We start from the raw sequence: 24,535 nt of genomic DNA, 5'->3' as shown, positions 1-24,535 counted from the left end.
TTGAAGGGTTCTCAGGATCATAAGCTTTTTCTTCAGATGAAGCATCCTTAGTACTGCCTGGTGCATTTTGCATTCCAGCCAGACTTTGAGAAATCAAATTGACTTGCTGAGTCAATATTTTGTTCTGAGCCAATATGGCATTCAGAGTATCAATCTCAAGAACTCCTTTCTTCTGATTTGTCCCATTGTTCACAGGATTCCTTTCAGAAGTGTACATGAATTGGTTATTTGCAACCATTTCAATGAGCTCTTGAGCTTCTGTAGGCGTCTTCTTCAGATGAAGAGATCCTCCAGCAGAACTATCCAATGACATCTTGGACAGTTCAGACAGACCATCATAGAAAATACCTATGATGCTCCATTCAGAAAGCATGTCAGAGGGACATTTTCTGATCAATTGCTTGTATCTTTCCCAAGCTTCATAGAGGGATTCACCTTTCTTCTGTATGAAGGTTTGGACTTCCACTCTAAGCTTACTCAATTTTTGAGGTGGAAAGAACTTTGCCAAGAAGGCATTGACTAGCTTTTCCCAAGAGTTCAGGCTTTCTTTAGGTTGTGAGTCCAACCATATTCTAACTCTGTCTCTTACAGCAAAAGGGAATAGCATAAGTCTGTAGACCTCAGGGTCAACCCCATTAGTCTTGACAGTGTCACAGATTTGCAAGAATTCAGCTAAAAACTGATGAGGATCTTCCAATGGAAGTCCATGGAACTTGCAATTCTGTTGCATTAGAGAAACCAATTGAGGCTTAAGCTCAAAGTTGTTTGCTCCAATGGTAGGGATAGAGATGCTTCTCCCATAGAAGTCGGGAGTAGGTGCAGTGAAGTCACCCAGCACCTTCCTTGCATTGTTGACATTGTTGTTGTTTTCGGCTGCCATGGGTTCTTCTTCTTTGAAGAATTCTGTTAGGTCCTCTACAAAGAGTTGTGCTTTAACTTCTCTTAGCTTTCGCTTCAAGGTCCTTTCAGGTTCAGGGTCAGCCTTAACAAGAATGCCTTTGTCTTTGCTCCTGCTCATATGAAAGAGAAGAAAACAAGAAAATGTGGAATCCTCTATGTCACAGTATAGAGGTTCTTTGAGGTGTCAGAGGAACAGAAAAATAGAAGGAAGAGGTAGAAGAATTCGAACTTAGTGAGATAGAGTTCGAATTGTGCATTGAGGAGGAGTGGTACTCCATAAATAGAAGGATGTGAGAAGAGGGGAAGAGATTTTTCGAAAATTAAGTAAAAAATTTTAAAAACATTTTGAAAAATACTAATTGATTTTCGAAAACTAAGAGTGGAAAAGAAATCAAGTGATTTTTGAAAAAGATTTTGAAATTAGAAATCAAAAAGATATGATTGAAAACTATTTGAAAAAGATGTGATTTAAAAAGATATGATTTGAAAAACAATTTAAAAAGATTTGATTTTAAAAATTAATGACTTGCCTAACAAGAAAAGATATGATTCAAACATTAAACATTTCTCAACAGAAAAGGCAACATACTTGAAATGTTGGATCAAATCATTAATTGTTAGCAAGTATCTTTGAAAAAGGAAAGAAATTGATTTTGAAAAAGGTTTGATTGAAAAGATTTGATTTGAAAAAGATTTGATTTTGAAAAATTTTGAAAACTTAAAAAAAGATTGCATTAAAAACAAAATATTCCCTCTTGTGCCATCCTGGCGTTAAACGCCCAGAATGGTGCACATTCTGGCGTTTAACGCCCAAAGCACTACCCTTTTGGGCGTTAAACGCCCAGCCAGGCACCCTGGCTGGCGTTTAAACGCCAGTCTGCCTTCTTCACTGGGCGTTTTGAACGTCCAGCTTTTTCTGTATAATTCCTCTGCTGCATGTACTGAATCTTCAGTTTCCTGTATTATTGACTTGAAAATAGAACCAAGATCAAATAAACAATGCATGCAAGACACCAAACTTAAAATGAGACACTAGACTCAACAAGAAACATAAAATATTTTTGGTTTTTTTATGATTTTGTAATTTTTTTTGGATTTTTTGAAAATTAAGTGGAAGAAGAAAATAAATGTATCAAAATTCTTAATGAGAATTCCAAGAATCATGCAATGTTAGTCTAAAGCTTTAGTCTAAAGGAATTAGACATGGTTAGCCAAGCTTCAGCAGGACATTGCATTCAAGAGCTAAATTGATGAGAATCAATCAGCTTTGGTGATGATAAGAACATCACCTTGAAACACTAGAATTCATTCTTAAGAACTCTGAAGATAAATACATAATCTAAGCAACAAGATGAACCGTCAGTTGTCCATACTCGAAACAATCCCCGGCAACGGCGCCAAAAACTTGGTGCACGAAATTGTGATCACTACTTTTCACAACTCAAATAATCCCTAGTACTGGCCCCCAAAGACTTGGTGCTCAATACCATGGCATAAACACAACTTCGCACAACTAACCAGCAAGTGTACTGGGTCGTCCAAGTAATAAGCCTTACACGAGTAAGGGTCGATCCCACGGAGATTGTTGGTGTGAAGCAAGCTATGGTCACCTTGTAAATCTCAGTCAGGCAGATTCAAATGGTTATGGATGATTTATGAATAAAACATAAAGATAAAGATAGAGATACTTATGTAATTCATTGGTGAGAATTTCAGATAAGCGAATGGAGATGCTTTGTCCCTTCCGTCTCTCTGCTTTCCTACTGTCTTCATCCAATCCTTCTTACTCCTTTCCATGGCAAGCTGTATGTTGGGCATCACCGTTGTCAATGGCTACAGTCCCGTCCTCTCAGTGGAAATGTTCAACGCACCCTGTCATGGCACGACTATCCAGCTGTCGGTTCTCGATCATGTCGGAATAGAATCCAGTGATTCTTTTGTGTCTGTCACTAACGCCCCACAATCGCGAGTTTGAAGCTCGTCACAGTCATTCAATCATTGAATCCTACTCAGAATACCACAGACAAGGTTTAGACCTTCCGGATTCTCTTGAATGCCGCCATCAATTCTAGAGCTTATACCACGAAGATTCCAGTTAAAGAACCCAAGAGATAAACATTAGAGCCTTGTTGCTTGTAGAACGGACGTGGTTGTCAATCATGCGTTCATAAGTGAGAATGATGATGAGCGTCACATAATCATCATATTCATCATGTTCTTGAGTGCGAATGAATATCTTGGAATAAGAACAAGCTGAATTGAATAGAAGAACAATAGTAATTGCATTAATACTCGAGGTACAGCAGAGCTCCACACCTTAATCTATGGTGTGTAGAAACTCCACCGTTGAAAATACATAAGAACAAAAGTGATCATTGGCCTCGGCCCCAGAGAGGGAACCAGAAGAACCAAGATCTGATCTAAGATCTAAAGTGATCAAAAGATGAAAATACAATAGCAAAAGGTCCTACTTATAGAGAACTAGTAGCCTAGGGTTTACAGAGATGAGTAAATGACATAAAAATCCACTTCCGGGCCCACTTGGTGTGTGTTTGGGCTGAGCATTGAAGCATTTTCGTGTAGAGACTCTTCTTGGAGTTAAACGCCAGCTTTTGTGCCAGTTTGGGCATTTAACTCCCATTCTTGTGCCAGTTCCGGCGTTAAACGCCGGGCAGTTTTGAGCTGATTTGGAACGCCGGTTTGGGCCATCAAATCTTGGGCAAAGTATAGACTATTATACATTGCTGGAAAGCCCAGGATGTCTACTTTCCAACGCCGTTGAGAGCGCGCCAATTGGACTTCTGTAGCTCCAGAAAATCCACTTTGAGTGCAGGGAGGTCAGAATCCAACAGCATCTGCAGTCCTTTTCAGTCTCTAAATCAGATTTTTGCTCAAGTCCCTCAATTTCAGCCAGAAAATACCTGAAATCACAGAAAAATACACAAACTCATAGTAAAGTCCAGAAAAGTGAATTTTAACTAAAAACTAATAAAAATATACTAAAAAATAACTAAATCCTACTAGAAACATACTAAAAACAATGCCAAAAAGCGTACAAATTATCCGCTCATCACCTTGTCTCAATGTCTCATGCCTATAAACATATGCAGTCAGATATACTAATAAGAGACATAACTTATTTTTTATTTTTCTTTTATTTTTTTATTAATTTTTTTATAATTATATTTTTATTTCTAAATTTGTTGAATGAAAAAAAAATGAGAATAAATTAGACTTTCATAATTTATTCTAATTTATCATCAAATAAAATATAACAATTTTATTTTTTGTATTTCTATCCTTGTATTTTGTTCTCAAACTCTTATTTTATTTTATTCTTAAAATCAAATATATTCTCAATTTTTTCTCACTTAAATAAAGTATAACTACTCATATTTCATTATCAGAATCACTCTAAACAAATATTAAAAGTTATCATTTAAATTTTTTTATAAAGTTTTAAATTTTTGCTTAGCCTTGCACCATCTTAGTTCTAGTTAAAATTTCTCCCTTATCTTACAAATCAAAACTCATTTACATATCAATTATGGTGGATTTTCAAAAGTTGCTATATATTGACTCGCTGAAACTAAAACTATTTCAAGAGGATGCTATTAAATGGTTCAAGAGATTGATCACTTAGCTTTGAGCTGTTAAACTAACAAAACTAACCCCAAAAGTTAAAAAATAAACATTTGCTAGGATTATTTCAAGAAAAAGTGAAAGTTGTACAAGTCAATCTCCTTTATATTTTACAGATTGTAATGTACTTTTCTATGTTTATCTTTCTGTAATTTCTTGTGAGAAAAGGCATAAGTGAGAAAGCTGAAACAAAAGCCATGAGTGGAAAAAGGCTGAGTGATACACTTGAGACAATAGCCTAGAGTTATTTTCTGATTTCTTTAGGTATGTCTATGTCTTGTATCTTATATCTATAAGGTATCCCTTTCTTAGTTGGGTTAGCACTAAGAGTGAATAGTTAGGTATTAGCATAGCCAATGTCAAGTTAGGTTAGAACTTGAGTGTGAAAGGATTGGGTAAATCTTGTGAAATTGGTGTATGTAATACTTTTAACTATAGTTGAAATTCCTCTATTGTTGTGGAGGAGACTGGACGTAGGTTGCATAGCACAAGGCAATCAAACCAGGATACATGCTGGTGTTAGCTTTTTTCTTCTCTGCTGTGTTTTGTTTTCTGATATTCATGAGACAAACATAAATTGTCTCATAAATTTCTGCTGCTGAGTACAAAAAGAATCAGAATTGAAAGTTTGTTTTAAAAGGTCATAACAGCAACTTAAAAGAAAGGCATAGATTCAACCCCCCTTCTCTAAGCCTACCACAACCTTCAATTGGTATCTAGAGCTAAGGTCTCAAGAATCAAGCTTAACCACTTGGAGCAAAGATCCAATGGCGAATAACTTGGGCACATCAACAGTTGCCTACACCCTCACTGAAGGCCAGTCAAACAATCGGCCACCTTTCTTCAACGGGAAGAACTATGCCTACTGAAAAGAAAGGATAAGGATCTTCATCTAGTCAATTGACTACAACATATGGAAGATCGTTGTGAGCGGTCCTAAGATCCCAACAAAAATAAATACTGATGGAGTGGTAACTCTAAAAGAAGAAGCTGAATGGAATGAAGACAATAAGAAGAAGTTGGAGCTGAATGTTAAAGCCATCAACCTTCTTCACTGTGCTATCAGTTTTGAAGAGTACCAAAAGCTGTCTAGATGCAAGACAGCCAAAGAAATCTGGAAAAAACTCCAAGTTACACACGAAGGCACTAAACAAGTCAAAGAAACGAGGATTGATATATTGCGAAAATAATACGAGATGTTCAACATGAAGGATAGAGAAAGCATTGATGAAGCGTTTGAGAGATTCTCAATCATAATCAACAACCTTGATGCTATGGGTACAAACTATGCAGAACAAATCTTGGTGAGAAAAATCCTTAGAAGCCTCACAAAAGAATGGGAAACCACTGCCACTGTCCTAACCGAGAGTAACAACCTAAGCCCCATAACCTATGATGAGTTGAGAAGAAAACTCCTTGCCTATGAAACCACACACACAAACACCGACTTAAAGAAAAAGGGAATAGACCTCAAGTCAAAAGTAGAACCAAAAGATAGTGAGTCTAGTGATGGTATTTCAGATGATGAATTCTTATTTTTTGCTAGGATATTTAGAAGGATGATAAAGAACAAGGGCAAGTACAAGGGTTCAAGCTCAAAGGAACACAAGATAGACTTAAGCAAGGTGACATGTCACCATTGCAAGGAGGCTGGACACTTCAAGCTAAACTGTCCAAAGCTCAAGAAGGAGGACAAGGGAAAGAAGGAAAGGAAAAGAGTGCTCATGGAAGTTTGGGAGGATCTTGAGAATGACTCAAATGAAGAAGAAGAATTTGAAGGTGAAGATAAAGACTGCTTCATGGCTGGAAACAACAATCTTGATGAGGTAAATTATTATGATTTGACCATTGATGATTTACATGCTATTATTGATGATATCACTTTAAATACCTCAAAACTGCTTGACAAGTACAATGAATGCAGATCTGAAAGAGATGTGTTGAGAGCTGAAAATTATTTTTTAAAAGAAAAAGTGAAGAAAACTGAATGTGCTTTGGACATTATTGAAAAAAAAATAGATTTTTAAAATCTGAACTTGAAAAATTGAAAGGAAAGCACATTGTAGATCCTTCTCATGAGTTAATTGCTGAAAATGAAAGATTAAATGATATGATTAAAAAGCTGAATGGTGACTTAGCAAAATTTGCTCAAAGTTCTAGTAACTTGGACAAATTACTTGCAAGTCAAAGACCATTATTTAAAAAATCTGGTTTAGGTTATATAGCCAAGAAAGATGCAGTTTTTAATGATTACTCTATAAAATTTGTGGCTTCTTCATCAAATGTTAAATCCACACCAATCAAATCTGGTATTGGATATGTTCCAACTTTAAAAGAAAAGTTTGATGAAGTATACACAAGAGAAACTGAACCTTCACCAAGAGCCGAACCTAGTTCAAATAGGCCAGGTTTGGGATACATTTCGAAAAATGAGGTTGCTTTCAAGAAACCACCATTTTACAACAAAACCTCATATTCGAAAAGTCCAAAAGTTCAAAAAAATTCTGGTGAAAATGCTTTTGCAAAGAAGAACAATTTTAATAAAAATCAATTTGCCAAAATAAATGCACCTCTTCCAAAAACCAGAAAATTTCAACTTTTTCATCATTTCTAGTAAAGCAACTCACTTCAATTTCAGTGATACACATCAGAAAATCGTTGTGTAAATTGCAAGAAATTTGGTCACTCATATGCACAATGTTTCATTGAAAAGAGGGTTGTAGGAAACAAAATTTACAATGTTGTTTGTGATATCAATGCACTTGGGCAACCAAGATGGGTTAACTTCAAAGGATCCAAATTAATTTGGATACCTAAGGCTACTTGAAACTCTTCATGCAGATTTGCCTAGCATCCAAGAACAAAAAGGACATGTGGTACATGGATAGTGGATGCTTAAGGCACATGACTGGAAGGTCAACTTATTTCATCAAACTAAACAAGTATAATGGAGGTTTTGTTACCTTTGGGGATGATGGTAAAGGTAAAATAATTGTTGTTGGAAAAGTAGGTGAAATCATTGATGATGTATTTTTGGTATGTGGTTTGAAGCACAATCTTTTGAGTATAAGTCAGCTGTGTGATTTAGGATATTTAGTGACTTTCAAAAGACTTGAATGTTGTGTTGTTAATGAGAAAAAAAATGAAGTGCTTTTTATTGCCAAGCGTTTTAATAATGTGTATGGACTTACTCTTGATGAACTAAAGGATCAAAATGTAGCTTATTTTCATTCTAAAGAATCTGAAAAGTGGTTATGGCACAAGAGATTGGGCCATGTAAGTATGTTTCAAATAAACAAACTTGTAAAGAAAGAATTAGTAAGAGGTCTTCCTTTGATAAAGTTTGACAAAGACATCACATGTGATGCTTGCCAAATGGGAAAACAAATAAAAAGTTCTTTTAAACCAAAGGAAGACATCTCTACTAAAAGATCACTTGAGTTGCTACACATTGATTTATTTGGTCCAACAAGAACTCAAAGCCTAGATGGTAAACATTATGGTTTAGTGATTATGGATGAATATACTAGGTTTGGTTGGGTTTTATTTCTTACACACAAAAATTAGGCCTTTTCGGCCTTTGAACCTTTTTGCAAGAAAATTCAAAATGAAAAAGATTTAAAAATCTCTTCTATAAGAAGTGATCATGGAACTGAATTTGAAAACAATTTATTTGAATCCTTTTGTGAGGAATTTGGAATATCTCACAACTTCTCTTGTCCAAGGACACCACAACAAAATGGTGTTGTGGAAAGAAGAAATAGAAGCATACAAGAGATGATAAGAGTTATGCTTTGTGAGAGTAATGTTCCAAAATTTCTTTGGGCTGAAGCGGTTAACACGATCTGCCACATTTTGAATAGAACAATCATAAGAAAAATTTTGAAGAAAACCCCTTATGAACTTTAGAAAGGTTACCCACCAAACTTGGACTACATGCACATCTTTGGATGTAAATATTTTGTTTTAAATAACAAAGAAAATTTGGGTAAATTTGATCCAAAGGCGTATGAGTGTTTGTTTGTAGGATATTCTACAACTAGTAAAGCATATAGGGTTTATCATCAAGATGCTAGGATCATTGAGGAGTCTATACATGTTACATTCTGTGATACTAACTTGGTGCTAAGTATTTTGGAAGATTGTGATGCAGGAAATCAAGCTCAAAATGAAAATGAAACTGCTCAAACTCATGAAAATGGAAATTCTGTTCAAGCTGAACTAGAAACTGCAATTGCTGAAAATTTAAGAGACAATTCCATTTTGTCTCATGAATCTAAAGGAAATCCTGAAGCCAGCAGCACCCAGGATTCCTTGGTATCTGAATCTACCTCCAAGTCCACCAGACCTCGTGAATGGAGATTCTTGAAGAATTATCCTGAGGAATTTGTCATTAGGAACGTCTCTCAAGGGGTTAGAACTCGGTCTTCCACTAGAAAGGCAAATGAAGGATCAAACATTGCCCTTCTCTCACAAATGGAGCCTCAAAATGTCAAGGAAGCCCTTAGTGACCCTTCTTGGGTTAAAGCAATGGTGGATGAGCTTCTTGAGTTTGAGAAGAACCAAGTGTGGACTTTGGCTCCAAGGCTAAGTGGAAAGAAAATGACCGGCACCAAGTGGATATTTTGGAACAAATTAGGAGAAGATGATTGCAAGAAACAAAGCAAGGCTGGTGGCACAAGGATATGACCAAGAAGAAGGAATAGACTTTGATGAATCCTTTGTCCCTGTTGCCCGAATGGAAGCAATAAGACTTTTCTTAGCTTATGCTGCATTTTGTGGTTTTAAATTATATCAAATGGATGTGAAATGTGATTTTTGAATGGTGTGATAGATAGAGAAGTGTATGTGGAGTAGCCACCTGGTTTTGAAAATAAAGAGCATTCTAATCATATTTTCAAATTATCTAAAGCTCTCTATGGTTTAAGACAAGCTCCTAAAACTTGGTATGAGAGACTTAGCTCTTTTCTTTTAAAAAATGGTTTTCAAAGAGGCACCACATACACAAATATATTTATCAAGAATTCTAATGATTCTTTTATTCTAGTCCAAATATATGTTGATGATATTATTTTTGGATCAGCCAATGAATCCATTTGTTCTGAATTTGGAAAACTCATGACAAGTGAATTTGACATGAGTATGATGTGTGAACTTAATTTTTTTCTTGGGCTGCAAATTAAACAAACTGAAAATGGTATTTTCATTCATCAAGATAAGTATGCCAAGGAATTAATTAAGAAATTTGGTATGAAAAATGCCAAACCCATGGGAACTCCCATGCACCCTAATTCAAAATTAGATAAGGAAAAAACTGAGAAAGATGTAGATGAGACTAGGTATAGAGGAATGATTGGCTCTCTTATGTACTTAACTTCCTCTAGACCCAATATTGTGCAAAGTGTTGGATTGTGTTCAAGGTTTCAATCCAAACCTAAAGAGTCACAACTTTCTGTAGTTAAGAGGATCATTAGATATGTTCATGGCACATCGAATTTTAGTCTGTGGTATCCTAAGATTGATAACTTTTTTACAGTTGGTTATTGTGATGCAGATTTTGCCGGTGATAGAGTTAATAGAAGGAGCACTTCAGGCTTATGTTGCTTCCTTGGAAAGTCCTTGAATGTTTGGTCAAGTAAGAAATAGCCAACAGTGGTGTCATCCACTGCTGAGGCTAAGTATATAGATGCTTCTTCATGTTGTTCTCAGCTTATGTGGTTAAAAATACAGCTTGCTGATTACAATTAAATGCTGAAAATATTTCCTTGCTGTGTGATAACATGAGTGCCATTAATATTTCTAAAAATTCAGTTTTGCACTCTAGGACTAAACATATTGAAGTGAAATTTCAATCAATAAGAGAACATGTCCAAAAGGGAGATATTAGTATTCAATTTGTTAAATCAGAGGAGCAATTGGCAGATATTTTCACAAAATCACTTGCTGAGGACAGATTCTGCATGCTTAGGACTAGTCTAGGTATTTTACATTATGATTCTTTGTTTGAAAGTTGCTTATGTGTTTGTTGGAGTTTTTGTCTCATAAACAGGCATGAGACAATTTTGGGCAGGTGATGAACGTTACCTTCAATCAGCGTGTTCTAGGCTTGTTTCAAGTGATAGTTGATCTGGGCCAACATAAAAAATTCAGATATATTTCCTTAAATCCAACCACCTCTGGGCCCAAATATGAATGTTACATTTTTGTTTAGTTAATTTTTTGTTGGCCTGTGTGTTTAAAATTTTTTTGAAAGAGTTCTCATTTAAGGGTTTCTGGTCCAAAAAAAAGGATTTTCAGTTTTATTTAAATTTTTTTTCAAAAACGGTTTTCAAATTTTAAAATTAATTTCTTGTTTTAGTTTAAAATCAAATAAAATCTTTCTTTTATGAGGTCATGTCTTTTCAAGTCTTTTCAAAAGATGATGCAGTTGCATGGTTTGTGAAAAATTTCCTTGGGTACGGTTACCAACACTCCCTCACTTCCCTCCATTAACTTCTCTTCAACTCCTCGGTTTCCTAAACTACCTTTACTACTTCTCTTCCCTCAAAAGCCTGAATCTAACCAAATGAGGAAGAAAGTTCTTGCTAAAAGTTCTCCTCGAGAGAAAGTGTACAAGCTTCCCACAAAACCTTCAACTCGCTCCCAAGACCGAACCTTCACTCCATCTCTTTCTCCTCCTACCTCTCCTCCTTGGTGTGATCCCATGGCTCGAACCAAAAATCCTTCTAGGGTTACACCTTCAGCCAAGTCGACGCCAAACCCTAAACCTCCGAAGGAACCTTCATCAAAACCAGGGTCGTCAAAGCCTAGTACCTCAAAAGGGAAACGGCCAGCCGCAACTGAACCTGCCTCAGAGCCACCACAACCTAGGTCAAAGTCTGTTCCTGTGCGTTCTCAGCGAGGTAAAACTCGAGTTCCTCTTAAATCAGTTAGTGAACCTGACATTGGGCCTTTTGATCACAAAGCTCATTTTTTGACCTCTCATTCAAACTATAACCCTTATAGATTCAAATCTACTATGAATAATGACTTTTATAAGGGGGTTATTTGGTATCGTACCATGTGTCCATCTTTTCTAGCTGATTTGCCTTCTTTGAAAAGAAAAGGTTTTCCATTTGTTGATAACTTAATTTTTCTGGACTGGAGTCACCTTTTTGACATCAAAAAGCCTGTTTATCCCCTATTGGTCAAAGAATTTTATGCCAACATGACATATCATGAAGGCACTTCTCACTCATATGTAAAGGGCCGAGACATAGTTTTAAACAATGAAACTATCAGTGATGCTTTGAAGTATACTGATGTTGGGCCTTGTGCTTACACTTTAGTTAAGTGGGATGATAGTGTTGGTATTTCCTACAATGATGTATTAGCGCACATCTGTGAACATGTTTCTTTAATTGATGGCATCACACCCACTCACAAAGTCATGGGATATGAGCGTGCTCAGTTGCATCGAATGGTCAACCACATTATACTTCCTTAAAGTGGTTCATATCAAAGGGTTTCCTACACTGATACTCTTGTTTTATATGCCCTTCTCACCAAAACTGAAATTTCATTTGCATATTTGATAGTTAGATACATGTTTGACTCTGTTAGGAGTGAAAAAGACAAAGCACTTCCTTATGGCATGTTTCTAACTTGCATATTTGAGTATTTTAGTGTTGACTTGACCAATGAGGAGTATCAAAATAGACATTCATATCTAAAAGGAGGTGGTGCAGTAAAACAGCAAAAGGGACCTACTCGATCTGAGAGGGTAGTCTTAGATGATGAAGATGATGAATTTGTCCCTGAGAAATCTCCTGCTCCTTCCACCAAGGGTACTTCCATCTCTACTGGGAAGAAATCCGCTCTGCTGAATGTGGTCAAGGATGTTGTTCAAGAGTTTGTCTCCCAATCCAATCATATGATTGCCATGAGTAAGGAACAAAGGAAGCTAGCTAGCAAGCATGAGAATTTCCTAAGGAAATTAAGGGATAGAGTGGCTATGTTCATGACTTTCATTGATAACCTTCAAAAGGATGAAGACCCTATCACTAATGATGAAGAAGAAGCTGGTTCGGAGGGAAATGATTCTGATGCCTAGAATTTGTCTCATGAAAACTACTGCTGCTGCTCTCTTTTTGTCTCATAAATTCTATTTCTTTTGCTACTGCTGAACTATTTTTTTATGGCTGTAATAACTCTAAATACTGCTGCACCTTTGGTTGTTTAGTTAGTACTTTGAACTATGCTCTAACTCTTTCCTGCAGGTTTATAGGGAGGTGTTTTTGTTGTTCTTGCTTATTTTCCGCCCTTGATGAAAAAAGGGGGAGTAATAGCTATAGGGTTAGGAAATGTTGTTTTTATTACTGCTTTTGACTGATGAAGTTTATTGGTATTACTGCAGCTATTAGTATTATTTTGTTTTGTGACTTTGTTTGACTGTTGTATTAGAACTTGCTTTCATGATGTGTTGGGCTAATTCTGTGGTGTTGTTAGTTCTACATCCCTTAGACAAGATAAATGTGTGTAGCTCTTCATTATGTTCTCTTTAAGTACAATGTAAAACAGGAACAAAAAGGAAAGCAAAAATCCAGGGGGAGCTACAATTGAAAAGGAAAGGGGGAGCAACACAAAAGTAAGAAATATTAATCAAAGAGAAGTTTTCCAACTTTACTAAATTTTAATTCCTTTTTGTTATTGTTTAAATATGTTTATCATCAAGGGAGAGATTGTTGAGTTAAGAAATTAACTAAATTAATTAGTGATGACAAATATTATTTTTGGGCAAAATAAATAATTAGTGTTGATTAATTTTAATTGCATATTAATAATTATTTATAATATGTTGCAGGCCATAATTCAAATTTAAGCAGCCCAATTGGTACAAAATAAAACAACAAGGATGGGGGCTAGTAAATCAAGAGAAGCCCAAGAGAAACAAAGCCAAAGAAATCAAAACAGGCTAAGCAAACCATATCCATATCCAAGTCCGATTTGATTTCAGCAAGCAAACCTCTCTCACCTACTCTCACAAAATCAACATTCACCTTTTGCTCTTGGTCAGAAAATACAGAAGAAAGAGAGAGAGCTTCTCCCACATGCCATTCACCGAAAGAAAGAGAGAGATTAAGCTTGAAAGGCAGATGTCAAATCAGTGAGTTCAAACCAAATCAAGCTTAAGAAAAGATTAAAGGTAACCCTTTCCTTATACATGCAACACACTTTCTTCTCTTCATCTTCAACTCTCTGCCACTCCGTTTTGAGCTATATGGAAAAGAGAATTTCTGTTCTTCTCTACTGTAAATCCACAGTCTCAAACATGTCTTGGGGACCACGTTGATTTTCAAGGGTTCAGATTCGGTTTACCATTGGAAGACTTTTGTGGTTACTGTTTTATGGCTTTCGGTCAAGATGGAGAAGTCAGAAGCAAAGGTTCTACTCTGAGGAAAAATGAGAAAAAGTGAGATAGTAGATTGGTGAAGTTCAAGGCTCTAGGAGTTGACCTAGGAAAAAGATTCCAGCAACATGCAAAGAGATAAAAGAAGACTTTCTGCTCATTCAGAAGCAAGGAGAGAAAACCAGAGCTTGAGAGTTGTGTTCTAGAAAGAAGTTCCTCTACTTGGATAATGCTTTCTTTCAAAGAAGCATTCGGCCAATACTGAAGAACTGTATCTGAGGTTTGCAAATCTGGTTTTGCACATAGTAAAGAGGCTGTTGATGAAGTCAATCTCCTTCATGTTTTACAGATTGTAATGTACTTTTCAATGTTTATCTTTCTGTAATTTTTTGTGAGAAAAAGCATAAGTGAGAAAGCTCAAGTAAAAGCCATAAGTGGAGAAAGGCTGAGTGATACACTTGAGAGAAAAGCCTAGAGTTATTTTCTAATTTCTTTAGGTATGTCTATGTCTTGTATCTTGTATCTGTAAGATATCCCTTTCTTAGTTGGGTTAGCACCAAGAGTGAATAGTTAGGTATTAGCATAGCCAATGTCAAGTTAGGTTAGAACTTGAGTGTGAAAGGATTGGGTAAATCCTGTGAAATTGGTGTATGTAATACTTTTAACTATAGTGGAAATTCCTCTATTATTATGGAGGAGACTGGATGTAGGTTGCATAAAACAAGGCAACCGAACCAGGATACATGCTGGTGTTAGCTTCTCTCTTCTCTGCTATGTTCTGTTTTCTGATATTCATGAGACAAAAATAAATTATCTCATAAATTTCCACTGCTGAGTACAAACAGAATCAGAATTGAAAGTTTGTTTTAAAAGGTCATAACAGCAACTTAAAAGGAAGGCATAGATTCAACCCCCGTTCTCTAAGCCTACCACAACCTTTAGTATTTTTTCTTTTAAAATAGTCTTAAATTTTTTCAACTATTATTATTTTTTATGATATTTTAAGTTGTGTTTGTTTACAAGCTCGGGACACTAAGATAAAAACACAAAGATACAAAATTATATTTGACAAATGAGACATGAATAGAAATATTGTATCTAGAGACATAGAGACTATGTTTGGTTCTAAAGACAGGACAAGACAAAACACTAAGAACAAGATACAAAGAACAGAGACACAAAAATTAGTGTTCTTAAATTTTATTTGATGATAAACTAGAATAAATTATGAAAATCCAATTTATTCTCATTTTTTTCAATAAAAAATTTTAGAAGAAAAATATAATAATAAAAAATATAATTATAAAAAATTAACAAGAATAATAAAAAAAAGATTAAAAAATAAGTTGTGTCTCTTGTTAGTGTCTTTGTGTCCTTCCTATCAAAATGAATACAAAATACACTAATTCAGTACCTCTAAACACAATGTCTTTGTCCATGTTTGATCTGTCAAATATAATTTTATATCTCTCTGTCCTTGTCTCAATGTCTCGTGCCTATAAACATATGCAGTCAGATATACTAATAAGAGACATAACTTATTTTTTATTTTTCTTTTATTTTCTTATTAATTTTTTATAATTATATTTCTATTATTATATTTTTATTTCTAAATTTTTTGAATGAAAAAAAAATAAGAATAAATTAGACTTCAAAATTTATTCTAATTTATCATCAAATAAAATATAAGAATATTAATTTTTTGTGTTTCTATCCTTGTATTTTATTCTCAAACTCTTATTTTATTTTATTCTTAGAATCAAATATATTTTCAATTTTTTCTCACTTAAATAAAGTATAACTACTCATATTTCATTATCAGAATCACTCTAAACAAATATTAAAAGTTATCATTTAAATTTTTTATAAAGTTTTAAATTTTTGCTTAGCCTTGCACCATCTTAGTTCTAGTTAAAATTTCTCCCTTATCTAACAAATCAAAACTCATTTACATATCAATTATGGTGGATTTTCAAAAGTTGCTATATATTGACTCGCTGAAACTAAAACTATTTCAAGAGGATGCTATTAAATGGTTCAAGAGATTGATCACTTAGCTTTGAGCTGTTAAACTAACAAAACTAACCCCAAAAGTTAAAAAATAAACATTTGCTAGGATTATTTCAAGAAAAAATGAAAGTTGTACAAGTTAAAGATTAAAAGAAAAAGATAAATAGGTTTTAGACTTTTTAATTTAAAGATAAATAAATTTTTTATTAATTGAAAATATAAAAATATTTATTATTTTTTAAAATATAAAATATTTAAATTTTTTCGTTTAAAATATACAAGGACAAATATAAATCTCTTTAAAATACTTAAATATCTCACATTTTAAAAAATATAGATACTTTTATATTTTTAATTAATCAATAATTTATTTATCTTCGAATTAAAAGATTAAAGACTTATTTATTATTTTTTTGAATAATTTTTTTAGCCAAACTCCTTATTTGATCCTTAAATTGTTATCAATAGATGTATGTGGGAGATATATGAATATTTTTATTTTTTCATGTCCGCAAACAAATTTTCTTCATTTTTTATTTATTTAATTTTTTTTTTGGTGTACATGAGAAAATAATGATATTCATATATCCCACACATACATCTATTTCATGTTATGATTAGATAATAATTATATGAAACAATAATCTACTAAATATAATATAGAATGAAGAAGTCGGGAAAGACAGGTGCATAATTTTTTCTCTGGTTCATGGTATACAAGACATTTAATATTTTGACTATAATCTCATATTTGTTGTTATTATATACATGTAATTTATAGCAATGTGGATTAATAAACACGTTACTTAATATACCAGTATTAATATATAAGAATTTATTTTTATAAAGGTAAAGTATTATTTTAGTCTCAACGTTTAGGTCGAATTTTAATTTATTTTTTAACGTTTTAAGTATCTTATTTCAATCTCAAAAATTTTCGAACGTCCTATTTCACTCCTCCAAAAAATTTTAAGTGGATTTAATGTTATCCCACTATTAAATTTGATACAAATAATTTACATATTGAAGAGCTAATACATAGTATTCGACTTTAGTATGTAAGTAAAATCGATCACTTACCAATGATCACTAATATAAAATTTTTTTTATTTTGAAACGTTGATGATTGATTTTTAAGATTTTAAATTTTGTCCAAAAAAATTGAGAAAAAAAAAAGTGTTACAAAATGATTTTATTTATGTTTTTCTAACACATAAAAGAAGATATATGACCTGAATAGTAACGTTATTAACGTCCACATCACTTATTTTATAAACTATTAGTGGCAAATTTAATGGTAGAACCACATTAAATTTGTTTAAAATTATTTGGGACAAAAATAGAATGTTTGAAACATTAGAGACCGAATTAAACGTTAAAGATCAAAATAATAATTTACTCTTTTAATAATTAAGTTCTTATTATTTAACATTTATTCAATTATTAAATTTCTATAAGTATGAACCTAATATTCTTTTTTATAAAACATTTTAATATGAATGATAGAAATTCAATTGCAAACTTTTTCTTTAAAAAAATGTAGATAATTCATGACAATTTTTAAGATATATTGATTAAATTAAAAATTTCATAAAATTATAAAGACCTTTGGATCAATTTAATATTTTAAAAAGATTTAAAGTTGTCATGTGTATTATTACCTATATTCATTTGTGATGATTAGTGTAAATTTTGTTAAGGGTAAATTTGGAAAAATAATTTTAAAGAAGAAAATATTCAACAAAAATAGATTATGAAATTTTGAATGTATAGTTTTTGTACTTTAAATATATATAGTTTAAAATTAGTTTAATTATTTTGTCAAACCTTATAATTTTATCAAAATTGTAATTAAGTCTTTATATTTTAAAAGTTTTTAATTAGGTTTTTACAATATTTTTAATTTTGTATTGAATTTTTATCAATAAAAAATATTAAAATTAACAGAATATTTTTTTTTGCAAACTAAGGTACTCACAGTTAAGAATCTAATTAAACTTTTGCATCCACATAATTTTTTTTTTGAAAGAATATTTCATTAAATTTGATATTTTTAACATAAAAATAACTTAATTATAAAATTAAAAATAGTATAAGAATCTAATTGAAAATTTATAAAATATAGGAATTTAATTATAACGTTGAAACTATAGAAAATGACCAAATAATTAAGTCTTTAAAATTTTTTGTTGTAAAAATCTATTTTTTTTTTATTCTCCTCTAATAAAACCTCTTACTTAATACAATGTATTATAGATTCACTTTGTTCTCAGTCTGGGGTTTTCAAAAACCGCATGCTTCTTCTTCTTCTCCATGTTGTCAAGAATCTCTAAAAGGAAATCTCACTCCTTAATAGTGGATGACTTTCTGCAACACTTTCTTAAAAGAACTAAGAAACAAACTTAGTTCCAAATCTCTTTTTTAGTGCAATACTATCCAATAAGATAACTGTAGTGACATATTATATTCTTCCACCCCCCTTCTACGGTCCACTCTATAAATAAAGTCCTTATATGGCTTTTTCCTAGCTAAGCAAAGATTACTTTTTTTTTTATAATACGGTTTCTTAAGAAAATTTCATTCGGCTATTTTATTCTCCACTAGCGGGTTGACAATGAAATGAGTGAAAAGCATCCTCAATGGAAGTTAATTTATATACATTTGGAGTATATATATTACTTGGTGAATCTTTCAAGTGGAAGATGAGAAGAAAAGGACGAAAAGGCTTAACTGGTTATTATTTACTTTGATATTTGTAAATCAAGCACAAAGTATTACAATAAAATGGGAACATGGTCTGATCTCATCATAGACTTGGATATCACTCATGAAAAGCAAGAGGGATATTTAACGTTAATTCTATGGTTTTATGAATGGTTGTTTAATTTTTGTCTAATTTATTTTTTATATAAAATATTAAATATTTAAAAATGATTTATTTTTATATTTTTAAATTAAATATTAATTTTAAATTTTTTTAGTAAATTAAATATTACCTTTTAAGTACTATAACAATTACCGATATTTAATTATTAGTGTAGTAATACTAATATTTTATTGATCTAGTGAGATGATACACTAGATTTTTTAAGTAATACCAGAGTTTAAATTTTAAATTGTGTATAAAAAAATGAATTTGAAAGGACCACTTTCCGTAGAAGACACCTGCAGCACCTAAATCTAGATTAGTTGATTCAAAACATCGGACACCGAATCAAAATGACAAAAAAATAATTAGTATAGCAATTGTATAAAATCAAAATAAGCTTAAAAACTACTTCCTTTCTTTCTTTAAAAAGATAAAAAATAATTATCATAATGATTGGACGACATAGATCATTGATACTAAAAAATGTTAAAATTTTAAACAAATCACTTTTTATGATTCTTTAAGCTAGTGTTTAGACGAGAGATTGAAACTGAGAGATTGAGACTAAAAAACAGAGACTTAGAGATAGAAATTAAAATAAGTTTTAGTATTGTGTTTGATGTAAAGTAAGAGATAAATACTGAAATGAAAATGAAGTTCTAATTTAATTTACAAAAGGGTAAAGTTAGAATTAATTAATTAAAATAGAGATATTTTAAGTATAAAATGTTATTAAAGTTTTAGTCTTCGTTTCTAAAAATTTCAGTTCCCTGTATCTCCACTTTTTAGAAGTATTAAAATACTAAAATTTTGGAAACAGAAACTGAAATTTTAGTACTAATCTCTAAACTAATAAACATGATATTAAATTCCAATCTTTCAATCTCAATCTCATTACCTCAAAATAAACACTATCTAACTAATATCTTAAATAAGACAAAAACCATTTATCACATGCCTATATTTTTTATAATAGAATCATTAGATAGATTATTTTCATTCCCTATTAAAAAATATTATGCTATTCTAAACAAATATGATCACAAAATTATTTATTCACATAAAAATTACTATGTATATAGATACATCATTGTTTTAACAAGCTCAAAGGACTTAAATTGTCTACCATCTTTCTAGTAAAATATTCTATTTCCCAACCGTTTTTTTTTTTTTTTCCACACACACACTCATCTATTTTCACACTAAAAGTTCTTCTCTACCACAACCCAGTTATGGCAAACAGGTTTGCCACTTGTACAGTGCGTCAGCCACCATTCCCCACCCCTTATGAATTGTAAGTAAATTAGTATAGGCTTGCAATTTTGGGATTGCAAAAAACTTGCACTTCTTGAATGATAGCCCTGGACTCATCACCAAAAAGAGACTCCTTCCCATCTTTCCTCTTTGCATAAGACAATCCCAATCTTGACTTAGCTTGCCTCAAATCACCAACCCCTGAATTGGTATCAGGCCCAGCAAAGCCCCCCATAACTGGTGCCAGTGGAGGCCCAATTAGGAGTCCATCGGCCCCAAATTGCGGCCCTCCACGAGCGTAATCAAATAGGGCTGCACCACTTCCACCAATTTTGGGTAAGATAATGGGCTCAACCTCAGGCCCATTGTTGTTGTCGGCCCAATAGAACAAGAAGGGATCAAAGGTGTCATAGTAGTCATCTGTGCTTCTATAGCCCTCAGGGTTGAATCCACCAAACTTGAAGGACTTGTTTGTGTAGCCAATTATGACACAGGGTCCCTTGAAATCACAGCACTCATGGAAATTTGTTGCACTAAATCCGTCAATTGTTGCCCTATAGCAGCATTTGAGTTCCTTCCCTGCCAAGGACAAGTCAGAAATTAACAAAAATAGTTAACTTTCATAAGTAGCATCTCAAATAATTAAGTAAATAAATAAATCTAGATAGAATCACTTGATTAGATGACAAAATGTTTTTTTTTTGGGTGTTTTATGACAATATGTTTATAATTACCTTGATAAACTACTACATGCATTTTAACATGTATTCTATAATGAGTAGCTGATTTGGTAAGTATATATATTTAGCATAGTTAAAAAAAAAAAAAAAATCTGAGCAATTCCTTGCTTGCCTTAATAACTGATGAGATTGATGATATGACTAAGTAATCGTAGATTGAAACTTAATAGAGACAGATGAGAGAGTGAGTAATACCGTTAAGGAATGTACTAGCTACCAAAGAAATTGGAAAAGTGAGATCAATATCATGATATTTAATTTGAGGTTTGTCATCATCAGCGCTCTTCTTCTTCCAACCGAATAAGCAATGGGGAGTTCTTGTTTTCCACCCTTGGAATGGCAGAGTGTTTGGCATACAAGATGATGATAATGATGCTGATGCCATCCCATCCACATCTAACTGTATCTGTATATGATATATCCACAAATATTATATTATGTATATATCTCGTCCACCCCCTTCAATAAAAGGTACAATTCATTATCACCTTATCCTCACGAAATATCTTGCTTCTCACAGGGTAAAAGAGAAATTAGACCCTAGTTCAATTAACTGAATGCGAATACTTGGGAGATACAATATGCATGAAAGCTAGAAAATGAAACTTGAAATGTTATGTTATTACCTTTTTTTTTTTTTTTTGCTTTTTATACGAATAACTAATTTTATTATGCTAAGTATAAATACAAGAGATAATAAGTTCAGTATCACAACAATGACTATAGGTAATTCCTACGAAGTAAGTATGCATACAGAAGTTGTACCACCTAATGAGTACATATACTATGTTAATACCCAAATTCTTAATTTTGTACCGCAACTATTGTGGAAATTCAATTATTAGTACTAGATTCGTTACTATACACCAAAGTTCTGAAAACAAACGTTCTAGTTTTCGATTCACTAATTTATTATCTTAATCAGTTTAACTATGATTTAATTAAAATAAAATGATATATCAAATTATAAATAAACACAAACAATGTAGATATAAATAATTTTCATAAAAAATATTGTAAAACTTAATTAATAACTTTAATTATTGAACTTAAATTATCCATCTACTTAATATACAAAAACTGGTTTTCTCCCAATTAATAAAGGTGATGTGTCGATCTCTCGTGATTTTATTTTCCCTCCAAAATGAATGCAAGTTTCTCTATTCTAAATTATTTTATAAAAAATATCTTTATTATAGTTATATTATAATTTAGGAATATATTTTCATTATAATTATATCAAATCAATATTTAATGCATTATTAAACTACTTATTAATTATCAATTAAAAATATTTTTAATCATTTTAATAATAATAATAATAATAATAATAATAATAATAATAATAATAATAATAATAATATATGATAATGATATGATAATGGCACCGGTTTAATAATGATAAGAATATTTGATTCTAATCATAAAATGAGAAAATCTTATGATATTAATAATGCACATTGATTTTAAATATTTTTAGTTATTTTAATTATATTAATTTAAAAAAATTGATATAATTATAATTCTTATTCGTTATCCAATAATAATAATAATAATAATAATAATAATAATAATAATAAGTAATTTACATATTTATTTTTGTTTTACTTAAGTGTATATAATAAAAAATTATCTTAATAATAAGTAATTACCTTAATAACAAAATTATATAGTAATCACCTCAGTATTTACTTTTTAGATCGCTCAATTTTCATTAAACGTAATAGAAACTATAAAAATTAATAAATCCTTACTTGAGTTTTTCGTTATTCTTATATATAGGCTTTATTTTTTTAATAATACAGCCTATATATATTTATGTCTATTTTTTATATAACAATAATATTATATATATTTATATATCTCTTTTTTTAATTTTTTTAAATATTAATATATAATTAATGTAGATAACATATATATTGAATAAATATTTCTATTGAATTAATTATAATGATTAATATAAGATAATAACATAAGAATAACCTAATTATAGCAAGAATTTACATTAAAATTATTGACTAATGATTTGAATATAATTGATATAGTTAAATTGATATAATCGATAACATTGAGAGTATATATAACAATTATATCAATTATAATAATAATTCACGTGACTTCATACGTAATAATTTGAATTATAATTATTGTCACCTAATTATACTTGAATATTATTTAATTTTAGATATTTTATAGGTAAAATTTATTATCACGTGAATTATCATCATTATTCAAGTATAATAATAATAATAATAATAATAATAATAATAATAATAATAATAATAATAACTTTGAATTAATATAATTGACATAGTTCTAATTCTCGTTCATGTGTAATAATTTTAGTATATTATTTTCACAATTTTAATCAGTATATAATAATAATATTATTATATGGACATAAGATTAATTAGTTTACAAAGAATAAATGACCATTTGTACCCATGACAGATGAAAACGCTGACATTTGTACCCATGATAGCCTGAAACTAAAGTTATATCCATGATAGATGTCTTCCGTGTGACAAAAGTGCCCTGTCTTGGATCTGAGCTTGGTTCGTGGGAATCCGATCCTACGTGGCCCCTTCAACTCCCACTCTGGCCCCTTCTTCCTCAACACTCGCTCCCTCACCTTTCTCGTCATCATCAATGGCGCAAGATCTCTTCAACAATTTCTCGTTCTCCAAAACCCTGAAGCTCAAGACCAAGCAGCAAGAGCTTCTGATCCGCGTCACTGTCCTCACACTCATCTACATCCTAGCCTTCATAATACACCAGTAATCAACAACACCAATACATAAAGTAGCACTAAATTGATGATAAACACATAACCACCCCAAGCTGAAACCATGTAGAAATATCTAAACGTCGAAGCCAGAGCCCAAGCTAACGACCCAATATTAACAGCCTTAACAAACAAGTAAAATCTCAACAAAAGCGCAAATATAGAAACACCTTCATTGTCATAGGACCCTGCCACAGACCGCGAAAATATACCCAGGACAGATTGCAATCAAAGCCGCGGCGATGATCCCTACGCCGGAATCCCAAATCTCCTTGCCGAAGAAGTAAGCAACGAGGGTGGTGTTGGAGGCGAAAAAAGGCGCCGTTAGGACGCAAACCTCGCGGATGTGGACTGCAAAATGGAGGAAGCGGAGGACCCAGTAGAGCGCGGTGGCAGTGAGCATGAGACCAGGATAGAGGGTTCCGCCGATGATGCGTCCAAGTAGGTACCAGCTCTCCGAGTCGAACCAATTCCAGAACTTCGCCGTGAGGGCGCTTCCTCGACGGGGATCTGTTGCTGTTCCACTTATGATTCTTCATCATTGTTGTTGTTCCCTCCCTGGTGCTTCTTTTGCTGGTTACTTCTTCTTCTCTCTTCTCCGTAACTGTGGTAGCGGTGGAGAAGCTTCCGTTGATACTACATGGTTCTTCTGAGAGCTGAGACACTACCTCTGAGGCTTCACCTTCTTTTTTATTGATGATAATGGAGTCGGGAATGGGATGTGAGTTCTTTGATTCGATTTTGTCATCAGGATTTTGAAGAGGAGGTAGAAGGGTGTCTGATTCTGTCTTCAAAATTGGAACTTGATTTCGTTTGGCAATGGGTGTTTGTGATAGGACCTCTTTCACAGACTCTTCCTCTAACACTGGTGGTGGTTGCCGCTGTGGTATTTGTTAGTTAAGGTTTGAGTTGGAGAGAGAGGGTCTAAGGTATTGTTGGGAAGTTTG

General features: G+C 32.3%; 1 protein-coding gene and 1 non-coding gene across 2 annotated transcripts; one reads left to right on the top strand and one right to left on the bottom strand.

Moving 5' to 3' along the window:
* The first annotated feature begins 367 nt into the window (after window positions 1-367).
* LOC130956564 (small nucleolar RNA R71) lies at window positions 368-475 on the top strand. The gene has a single exon (XR_009077162.1). It is a non-coding gene; the product is annotated as a small nucleolar RNA R71 (small nucleolar RNA).
* A 19,371-nt stretch (window positions 476-19,846) lies between these two features.
* Window positions 19,847-21,241, bottom strand: LOC130963202 (uncharacterized). The gene is made up of 2 exons (XM_057889341.1): window positions 20,999-21,241; window positions 19,847-20,642 (listed from the first exon to the last, which is right to left on the bottom strand). Exons 1-2 carry the CDS (start codon window positions 21,186-21,188, stop codon window positions 20,113-20,115), a joined length of 720 nt encoding a protein of 239 aa, XP_057745324.1. The 5' UTR covers window positions 21,189-21,241; the 3' UTR covers window positions 19,847-20,112.
* Between the last annotated feature and the right edge of the window lie 3,294 nt (window positions 21,242-24,535).

This window comes from Arachis stenosperma, chromosome 1 (assembly GCF_014773155.1).
Source record: "Arachis stenosperma cultivar V10309 chromosome 1, arast.V10309.gnm1.PFL2, whole genome shotgun sequence".
Lineage (NCBI taxonomy): Eukaryota > Viridiplantae > Streptophyta > Magnoliopsida > Fabales > Fabaceae > Arachis > Arachis stenosperma.
Note: the sequence above shows the minus strand (reverse complement) of the source record. Positions and strands in the feature narration are given on the sequence as shown.